This window comes from Camellia sinensis, chromosome 1, assembly GCF_055761805.1.
Source record: "Camellia sinensis isolate YWXY chromosome 1, ASM5576180v1, whole genome shotgun sequence".
In the NCBI taxonomy this organism is placed as follows: domain Eukaryota; kingdom Viridiplantae; phylum Streptophyta; class Magnoliopsida; order Ericales; family Theaceae; genus Camellia; species Camellia sinensis.
The window spans coordinates 112,673,519-112,684,462 of record NC_138961.1 but is presented as its reverse complement, the minus strand read 5'-3'; the positions used below and the strand labels follow the sequence as shown (position 1 = coordinate 112,684,462).

The 10,944-nt window shown below is 34.8% G+C and overlaps 1 protein-coding gene across 1 annotated transcript; it reads left to right on the top strand.

Moving 5' to 3' along the window:
• The first annotated feature begins 1,060 nt into the window (after positions 1-1,060).
• On the top strand, positions 1,061-10,514 carry LOC114299260 (alpha-mannosidase 2). The gene is made up of 11 exons (XM_082882316.1): positions 1,061-1,744; positions 2,722-2,871; positions 3,340-3,372; positions 4,602-4,718; positions 4,869-4,944; positions 5,096-5,191; positions 7,102-7,275; positions 8,351-8,545; positions 8,698-8,820; positions 8,890-9,011; positions 10,112-10,514. Exons 1-7 carry the CDS (start codon positions 1,508-1,510, stop codon positions 7,125-7,127), a joined length of 735 nt encoding a protein of 244 aa, XP_082738442.1. The 5' UTR covers positions 1,061-1,507; the 3' UTR covers positions 7,128-7,275; positions 8,351-8,545; positions 8,698-8,820; positions 8,890-9,011; positions 10,112-10,514.
• Positions 10,515-10,944: the final 430 nt, after the last annotated feature.

Sequence of the window (10,944 nt, the reverse complement as noted above, 5' to 3'; positions counted from 1 at the left end):
GATGAAATGGCATGTCTACATTTGTCGAGTTAGCTAATTAATTAATTAATAATCTATACACACGGATATAAAAACTAAACAAAATAGATCATCAAAGTAGGCCTTGTGGTAGACCCAACAACATGGTTTAATTTTCTCTCCCAATTAGAGAGAAGTTGGATCTGTTTCGAATTACTCTTTTGTATTTTCTAATTTTTTTTTTTTTTTATTATGTGTTTTTGTTGCAAAGTGTAGTTGATGATGGTGCTGTTTCTTGCACTTTAAATGAGCTGATTATAATTTATTTTAATTTAAAAATTTGTGTTACGCTATTTAGTGTTATCTGTGCTTACAACTTGTTAGACATAAATATTTTAAATAAGTTTTAAAAAGCTGATTTTTTAGAAGGCAAGAAACGGATGCTGACTTCTGCTTCATAGTTATCAAGTTTTAACTTGCAATAAGTTACGCCAAATATGCTTGTTTTTCACATCTTGTCACCAATTACCAGAAAGTTATCTTACATGTACAAAATCAAAACACATAATTAATCACATAATACAAACAAGCACTACAAGAATTTACACATTTTGCGACCACTTTTGTCGACCAAAAAAATTTTGGTCGCAAAAAAATGACATTTGGCGACCAAATATTAATTAGTCGCGAATGATCATTATTTTTGGCGACCAAATATTCTTGGTCGCAGAAGGTTATATTTTGGCAACCAAAAAATATGTTGGTCGCAGAAAGTGGTATACTTTTGCCGACCAATTACAAATTTGGTCGCGGAAGGTCACATATTTTTTGGCGACCAAAAATTTGGTCGCGAAAAACTTATTTTCAGCAACCAAAAAAAATTAGTCGCCAAATTAGTACTTTTAGAGACTAATATTTTAGTCGCCGTTGATTGAGATTTGGCGACCAAAAAAATTTGTCGGCGAAAGAACCTATTTTTGCGACTAATTTGATCTTTTAGTCGCCAAAAATTTGGAGAAAAATTTGAAAGATGAAGGGGGGAAATGAAATTTGAACCACCGTCCCACTCCTCATTAGTTGTATCCATGTACTACTGTTGTAACTTGCAAGTGTGGAACAATGAAAGGAACAACACTTTCGAAGTAGCAGATGACTCCCCAAACCTCATTTTTTCTCTCATGTCGAAAACCCTTCTCTCCCGCATCATAGCTCGTCACAACCCCAAACCCAGTTCTTCCCCTTCCTTCTCCTTCAAACCCCACATCAAGCGACTCGTCAATGAACTCTGTGACATCCTCAAAACCCACCACCACAATCAATGGCAAGACACCCTTGAAACCCGCCTCTCCGAAGAAGAAATCGTCCCATCTGACATTGCCCATTTGGTGCTCGACAGAAAAAAAATTAAAGCCCGATCTCCCTTGTCTCTATCTAAAAAAAGCCCTAATCTGTGTCTCTCTATGTTGGCCCGCCCCTCCCTCTTTCTGTGTTCTCTCTCAATCGGTGCCCACTCTCTCTAGCTCACCGAAGTCCCTTACCACCATTGCTCATGTCCGTCGCACATCGCCATCGACATCGCCCTCTGTCTAATGGACTCCTCATTTCTGGGCCGTGTAAGCAGGGTTGGAGGGTGAGATACGAAGGGAACGAGTGGGATTCGGAGACCTTGAAGGTTTTTGTGGTCCCTCATTCGCATAATGACCCGGGTTGGAAGCTCACTGTTGAGGAGTATTATGATCGACAGTCGAGGCATATTCTTGATACCATCGTCGAGGCTCTTTCGAAGGTGATCTGGGTTTAATTTTGGGGTTTGAAATGTTGTTCCTTGATCTGAATTCAGTTGGGTTCTTTTTGTAAACTGAGTTTAATTAGTTAGTACTAGTTGCTTGATCTTAATTTTGTTGGGTTTTACTGATTTCAAAGGTGATCTGGGTTTAATTTTGGGTTTGAAATGTTCTTTATTGATCTGAATTCAGTTGGGTTCTGTTTGTGAACTGAGAGTTTAATTAGTTAGCAGTAGTTGCTTGATCTTAATTTTGTTGGGTTTTACTGATCTTGATTATTGATGAACAATGATTCTGCTTTCGATCTAGCTTAACTATAGTGCCGGTAAACTTACTGAGAAAAAAATTATACTTCATGCAAAAGAATCTAATGGTCTTCATTACGGAATAAGATACTTCCACACAAATTCACATTTTTGGTTGAATTTTGACAAATTATATATTTCATCAATTATTGGACCAAGTGAATTGGATGTAAGTGATGAAAAAAAAGTCTGTAATATATAGTAGAGTAATTTCACAAATGATTTTTTAGATACTCATGCATTTAGTTTATTGGATGAGAAAATATATGCAAACTTGTTGGCTTTGAAAACTACTAATGGAACTAAAAAGTGAGAGGCTCACTAGCAGGTTTCCGTTACCAAATGCTCTCTCTCTCAAGAATGTTCAATCTAGTAGTTTAACAAATGATTTTTTGGGGACTCAAGCATTTAGTTTATTGGATGAGAAAAAATGCATACTTGTTGGCTTTGAAAACTACTAATGAACCTAAGAAGTGAAACGCTCACTAACAGGTTTTCTCTCTCTCTCTCTCTCTCTCTCTCTCTCTCTCTCAATTATGGTGTGTGTCAATTGCCTTGAACTTAATTGGGGTTGGATTGCTAGTTTATTGATATTATCTTTGCCTAGTCTATGGCAAAAAGTTATTAATGTTGAATGCTATACTAATTAACATTCTTTGAACTTGGATTTGCAGGATCCTCGCTGCAAATTTATATGGGAGGAGATGTCTTATTTGGAGAGATGGTGGAAGGATGCCTCAGAAACTAAAAAAGAATCTTTCATCAATCTAGTGAAGAATGCACAGTTAGAAATTGTTGGAGGTGGGTGGGTGATGAATGATGAGGTAAAATCCGCAAACATGTGGATAGTTTGAACTTGCGTGTTTCACCTTTGGGCTTCCTTATAAATTTATTTAGGGTGTGGGTTTGAATGCAATTTCATGAAATGCAGTTCTATTGGCTATTGTTTTGTGCAAGCTAATTCATCACCATCTTCAAATCAATCAGAGAATGTGCATTGCCATGCTTGTGGGGCACTAAAAAATTGCCACTATTGTGCTATGTTCTTTCTCTGATGTACTAACTCCTAGTGCTCTGACTGCAATGTATGAAAACTTTATTCAATGTCTTTGTCTCTGACTGGAATTATACATCTGAAAATCATAATAATAAGATTGAATGAAGTTATTTACATAATCTTAGACTTATGCTAAGGGCTAAAGGAACTGATCTTTCATTTGTTCTCTCAGGATTGTTGGGCAATTGTATATTGAACAAGCTTGACTTACTAAATTTGAGACAACTTTTTGCAGGCTAATTCACATTATTTTGCTATCATTGAACAGGTATTGAACTCCCTCTTCATAGGTTTTGTATAGACATAAAATTTTTGGTATCTAAATTGAGTAGTTAATGCATTGAACAATCTACATATAGTTTTTTGATCTAAGGCCTTATGGTGCTTTTAACTGAAGTAGGCTATGTAGATTGCTTTGCATGAGGAGATTATTAATAGAAATTATTATGTTGGTCTGATTGTCCCCTATACAAGTATATGACGAGTATATGAATTGTAGATTGCTTTAGATACCAAACACAAGCTTTTAAGTGGTATACGAGTATATGACGTTGAGATATATTTTTTTTATTTTTTTTTTAAACTTGTGCTTGGTATGTAGTCTCACCAAAGGTTTTTAATCCTTGTTACTAAGTACATCATCTTTCCTAACATTTTTGGGCACCCTCGTGCTTCTACCCTTCTGATGGAAAATTGAGCCTTCAAAGGAAATTATAGTTCAAAATGCAATTAATAACAATCCCTTGAATTTTAGACTGAAACAAAAGAGTAAAATAGTTCATTCACCCTTTCAAAGTGAACTCGGATTTATGTCCAATTTGAAATGATCCAGTCCCTTTTGAATGGGCCATTTTTTGTTTGATATCTATCCAATTTCTTAATATAGGTTATAAATTGGACTAAATTGACCCAATGTAATAAATTAATGGATGAAATTGGTTTATTATGAAGCTACATGACTATATTGAAACTAGAGATATATCACAGGTATAATCTGTTTCGGGCTTTTCATGATGTTGCCACATCATTTTGACATGATTGGTAGTTTGATTCTCTTTGTTTTTAGCGATTACCAACTGTTGAAAACTACACCGAATCCCAACTATAGAATTTAAGCTCCAAATCTATTTTCAGTGTGGTTCACTTGCACAGCTGTAATTTCCTATATTCCGTCTTTTATAAAATCTGGTCAGACCCGGTATCTCTTCATATTTACCATGTAATTGCAAATTCATATAGAGCTAAATTTTAAGCATATGTAGTTGGAAGCATGTTGGATGCACACACATTGAGAATTATGATTAATATATTTTTTTCTGTCTTTACATATTGTGAGTGCTTAATGTATGCATCGAGGGTACTTTTCTGTAACCATATGAAGATAGAAGAAATTGGATCTCCAAAAAACTGTTTGAATCTGATATAAAGACTCTTCAGAACTTCAGTTTCAGGTTGTGGACTGCCTAGTTGTTTTTGACATTTGTGCAAATCTTTCAGATGGAAGAACTGATGAAGAACCAGATGTTTGCTACACATGCAGTTGCTGCTGCAGGTTCAGTCACATTGGGCACTGCCCTCACTTACCCTCTTGATACTATCAAAGTCCTTATACAGGTTCGAAGTTTGAAACCAACCTCTGTCTGCATTTGTATGCTCATATGTGTGTGCGTATGCATGTTGGTGTTGATTTTGGAACTGTTTGTTAGCATATGACTATCTGTTTCTAATATTGATGCTTATTTGTTGTGGTGGAGAAAATAACAGTTAGGGTCAGTTTCTAATAAACAGCTGACTACAGCTCAGGTTCTTGATAGAGTTAAAACTTTATCAGGACATGCAGGTAATTCGATTAACTTATTGTCTTGCTTGAGCTTCCATTAGTGCAATGAGTCATGTAGATAAGGTTAACAGCTACATGTGAGCTTAAGTTATTTATGATTCTGGTTTATTACTGCTAGTTAAATGAATATTCTCTTCAATGAACATTGTAGGTTTGCACAGTGGTTTTGGGTGGTTAATGTTGGGAAGGATTTTAGGTGCTGGCGCTCGCCTTGGTACTTATGAAATTTTGACAACTTTTTATAAAGGTATATTCTTCATTCTATGTGCAGTTAGAAGTTATTGTGTTTGTTCTTAATCTGTTTCGTTAGATGAGCAAACCTAGGGGAAAAATTAGGAGGAAAGGTTCTAAACTGAAATGACAGGCACTTATTCTTTAAATATTTTGCAAAATAATTTGAATTCTACTTGTCCCGAGTGTTGGTTCTCAATAATCGAGGGTGCTGGGAGCTTAGATGTCTGAAAGAAAACTATGGTATTATTATGAAAGAAAGCTAAGATTGAAATGTATACATCTAATTCAATGTTGAAGACTAATTCAATGTTGAAGACCATTTGCATTTGCATTTTCTTTTTTGTCAATGCTCTTATTGACAACCCAGCTTTTGATTCTCAAGCCAAAGAGACTTTGACAATTCGCCAAAGCAGTTTTATTTTTTTGGGGTGAGAAAGAATGTTGAGTAATTTGCATGGTTAGTTTTAATTGTAGTTTTTTATTAAATGGATTTATTAGATGGAATAGAAGAATCAGTAGAGCTACAAGGTTTTTGCATTTGCATTTTTCCCGTTCTTACTATTCCTCTGTTTTTCAATTTATTATATTAATGATGTAGTTAATATTGGAATTTCTGCTTGATTTTCTGATACAGCCTTCCTAAATTTTGCATGGTCAATAACTGGGATGGCACCATTTTTATTAAAATCATGATCTGAATAACATCCAAATCAGCATAAAATCAGTATTATAGCAAAATTGCAAGTAGGATAGTGTAGGATCTTGTAGAATCACTGAGCCAGTGATTTTTTTTCCCTTTATTATTTTAATATACATCATGTTTAACGGTCTCTCTCTCTCTCTCTCTCTCTCTCTCTCTCTCTCACACACACACACACACACACACACAATATTTGATTTGATCCACGAGACCTTGAACTTATCAATCTGACATAGGATCCTGATGTTAGCAACCATATGTGTTTACAAAAGCATGTGTGATTCACTAGTGGTTCTGTTGCACTTGGTTGTATTGGACCGACATAAAATAGCAATAAGCAATTGCTTCTTCCAACTTTTTTGTTAGCCAGTTACTGATTTATTGACATATGAAAATAGCATTAAGCAATTGCTGCTGCACTTTTTTTTTTTGTCTTCTGCTATGAATGCATTGGTTGTCACTAGCAGTTCTTTCCCTTATATTATGTTATGGTGCTTATATGGATAAGAAAGAACCATGTGAACCAGATGGGTGTTGATTCTCCAGATTTTCTAATTTTTTATTGAGAGTTAACCATGGCTTGGGTTTTCAGCTCTTTATTGATGGTTTTCTATATTGTAAAAATTGAGTTGGAGAATGCATTATACTGAAAGTGGCACAACTTTTGTGCTCTTGCCATTTTCTTATTAATTTCAAGTGGGATAGTTTGAATTGACGTGTGATACCTGAGATCATTTAATAGTGTTCATGAGTCAATCATAATATTTTTGAATTTAAGCTTGGTTATCTACTTTGGTTTATGTAATTTTATTGGAGTTTCCTCACATTCATAATATTTTTGGATCAATATACACATCTCTTACCTCAAATCTAGGTTTAATTTTTTCCTTCTTGTTGATTTCAATTTCTACTGAAGATTTTTTGTTCCTATAATGTTCATTAGTTAACTGTTTGACTGAGAACGGCAGTGTTGCCTTAGAACGGTTGATGATTGTTTCTACCTAGAATATAAAAATCATCAACAAGTTCAACCCATTCACTGGGTTTCAGTCTCCTATTTACATTTTGAAGGTTTAGTCTCTTCTTAATTCTCTCTTTCTTATGTTTTTTCATGTATTTGTCGTATTTTATGATTGCCCATCAATGCCCAAAGCTAAAATGTTTCTTCAATGTTGACTTATATAGATTTATTTTAATAGCTATGTACTGCATTTTTATTTTAGTCATCAAAGAAAGTGACAGTGGATGAAATCAAGGCTGTCATGTCAGAAGAACACAAAGAAACTATGGAGCAGACTTATGATATATATCTTTTACCACCTGGTGAAGATCCTGAATCATGCCAATCATATTTGAGGATGCGGAACAAAGATGGAAAATACAATCTCATGTTTGAGGTTCGTCCCTTTATTATAATAATGGCACCTTAGGAATGCACAGACAGTTCTTCAAAAGTTTAGTTCTTTATCATGTTTCCTTCACTTATTTTAGTAGTCAGCATATTTTTTAGAAAATGATGCTGTTTAAAAAATCTTCAATATATATATTGCTTATGTTAGATGGCTTGATATAACTTGTTGAGTCAATTTCCTAACAACTTAAGCTTTTAAGACTAGTGGTGTCTTAACATAGTATTGGAGCTCAAGTTGTGGGAAGTTTTGGGTTCCAGTCTCTACGTTTGTATTTGGTCCCTGTGTGCATTTTTTCTTCTCTTTATGTATGGGTGTTTTGTCTCTCATTTGCATTCTCTCTTCTCTCTATGCACGGATATTTGCATCTCCACTTGCAAGACAAGGTTGCACGTGAATGAGGGTGTTAGATAGCTTAATATACATTGTTGGACTCATTTCGTAACAGCTTAAGCTTTTGGCAGTAGTGGTGACTTAACAGTTTCTACTGTAATCATAATGTTTGTGTGTATAATCTTAACCTATATTTACTTAAAAACTTCAGATATTTGTAGTTCTAAATACACAGAGTCATATTTTGTTGAGCAAATTTTATGAAGCAAAGCAATTCTTTCTGATGTTTACAGACTGAAGAAGGAAAAATCTTTAAATATAAAACAGTTTTAGTTGGATTTTGGACTGAAGGTGGTGAGGGTTCTGTATGACACATTGGATATCTTGATATGTTTTGCTACCTGCCGAGTGCTAAGCATACCATCATGGTTATATATCTGCAACTCTTGTTGAATTTGTTGCTTAATGGCTACATTAACCAATTTCTTTCTTAGAAACCAAACAGAATCTATAAGGAAAAAAGGCTAAATGTTGGTATCAGTTATTTATGATCTTGTCTCTGGTTTTTAATTTGATTCAAGATTAACTTAAGGTTATTCAATTCCCTCTTTTATGCTTGGTATCAGCCTTTTTTTGGCTCTCTGAATTTGCTGCAAATTTTGATATCAAGAAAAATGAAAAGACTTGCATAGTGCTGTCTGATCAGACTAATTATCCTTTTTAATTTCAGGAATGGGTTACAGATTCTTCATTTGTCATATCACCAAGAATAACTTTTGAAGTCAGTGTGCGGCTTCTTGGTGGCTTGATGGCCTTGGGATACACGATAGCGGCTATCCTAAAACGAAGTAGCCATGTATTCTCTGATGAAAGGGTGTGTGTGAAAATTAATTGGTTAGAACAACTAAACTGCCATTATGTTCAGGTAATACAAGATTTTTCATCATCTGCTTGCTAGAGAGTACAATGATGGAACCGTACACCATAATTTTTTTTGTCTCTTAATTGTTCTAAACTTTTAATCTCTTCATTAGAGCTAAAAATTCTAACTAAAAATGGATGCTATTTTCATTGCAGGTGCAAGGAAAAGATCGCCTACTTGTAAAGTATGTGGCCGAGCAGTTGGAATTGGAAGGGTCATACGTTCCTCGTACTTATTTAGAACAAATACAGCTGGAGAAACTTGTAGATGAGGTTATGGTATGGAACCTTCCAGAGCTTCTAATGTCTTTTTCCAAGCACTCTTTTCCTGATCTAATCATTTTGCAGGCATTACCAGATGACTTGAAGACAAAACTCAGCATGGATGATGATCTGGTGGTAGCAAGTCCCAAAGAAGCACTTTCTTGAGCTGCGGAGAGGGTTGCCATGAGAAATAAGAATCTCAAGAGGTGTAATTTGCTAACCCATATTTATCGTTGTAGTTTTGGCTCACATTTGACAAATATGTTTGTCATACATTCTGGGTGTGGCTTTAGAGACATTTCTTCATTCGTTTGAGATTTAGTCATTGATGTGGTTGAACTATTGTTGTTTGTGGCACCAACTTATTTCAGCTGCTTGAAGATGATAGTATGTTGTCTATTCCCGCTCCCCTCCTTTCGGAGCTATCTATGGAATTGAATTATATGTTGAAATCTTTCTTATTGCCAGTTGTTTTCCTGTTGATTCTCATTGTTATTATATTCACACAAAGATTAAATAAGTAAAATTGTATTTTGCACATTATAAAAACATTAGAACTTAACACTATCTCAGAAGACTTATTAGAACAATAAATGATCCATAGATAGCTAATAAGCAAGTAATGTTAGTGTCCTGACGTGTACAATATCTATATATTAGGTAGACCAAGTATTGCTGAATGTCAAGAGCACTTGTTTTTTGCATGGAATGCACATCTCATTTAAGCCATTAAACCAATAATATTTCTACCTTGTCTTCCCATACTTGCATTTTGTAGATAAAGGGGAGCTAATATGTTGTGCACCATTTTTTTTCCTTCTGTCAAGATCTGATGCTTCCATCTTTAATGCCTGGATTATTTGTCAAACTGAGACTGATTTATTCCTGTTTGAATAGTGGTATGTCACATTCTGTGTGCATCCATCTATTCATTCCTGCAGTAATCTTTCCTATTCATTTTTTGATATGTACAGGTAAAGCATAGTAGAACATCATCCCCATCTTCTTATGAGAAGGATTTTTGTGAATTGGTAGATATATATACCAGAAAGAAAAGGCCTGATAAAAAGAAGCATAATGTGATGTTTATATACATGTTTATATGCATGTGTGCATCCATCTATACATGTTTCTTCTAGTGACTCTAGTCACTTCATTTATCTTATTACTCTTCTAATTGTCCAATCCATGGTAAAGTGGGGATCTTTGAAAAATTATTCTCCTCTTCCCCGGACTGAAGAATGTGTTCCTATAATTCTTTTTCTCTTCTTATGAGAAGCATTCACTTAGAATCTATTCATTGCAGTTTCCTGAGGTGAATTCTTTGGTCAATCGCCTGATAAGGACTCGGATATTTGTGGGTTACGTGAGATAAATGATCCGCCTAACAAACGAGAAGGAAGGATTAAAACTTCAGCAAGGTCATTTAGAAGGATCAACAATTATATATGTACCTACCAGAAAAGAAACACTACTGCTTTGATGGATGCGAAACTTGGCACGGAAGGCCGCAAGGATCTTTTTGATTGGCTATCAAGGAAACTTAGTGGATTAAGCAATTTTCCTGATGTTGTAAATCTGAATTATGTATTGTTTCAAATTGTTATGCGAGATGGATGTGACTTGTGAATGAAAACTTAGAATAGTAATATTGTGTCGAATGTTAATGATTCAGTTAATTTGAATGATGTTTTAAAATTATAGGTTTATTATGGATTGAATGAATTATTAGGAATTACAGGTGTATTGTTTTCCTGCTTTGGCGACCAATTTATTAGTCGCGACAAGTAAATATTTTTTTTTCGCAAAAAATGGCAATTGCCGACCAAGAGTTTTGGTCGCAAAAAATACATCTATTGCCGACCAAAACAAATTTGGTCGTGGAATCTCATTTTTGCCGACCAAAAGTTTTGGTCGCGAAAAGTAACAAATGGCGACCGAATTTTTTGGTCGCGAAATGTGATAATTGGCGACCAAAAAATTTGGTCGCGAAATGTGATAATTGGCGACCAAACTTTTTGGTCGCGAAATGTGACAATTGACGACTGAGAAATTTGGTCGGGAAAATATCACTTTTCGCGACCAAAGTGTTTTAGCGACAAAATAAATTAGTCGCGGTAATTAAATATTTAGCGACCA

Excerpts from the sequence above, each read along its gene's own strand:
- LOC114299260 (XM_082882316.1), top strand. The coding sequence starts at position 1,508 with ATGTCCGTCGCACATCGCCATCGACATCGCCCTCTGTCTAATGGACTC. Across the intron at positions 3,373-4,601 it reads ATTTTGCTATCATTGAACAG|ATGGAAGAACTGATGAAGAA; the intron begins GTATTGAACTCC and ends CAAATCTTTCAG. Across the intron at positions 4,945-5,095 it reads AACTTTATCAGGACATGCAG|GTTTGCACAGTGGTTTTGGG; the intron begins GTAATTCGATTA and ends TGAACATTGTAG.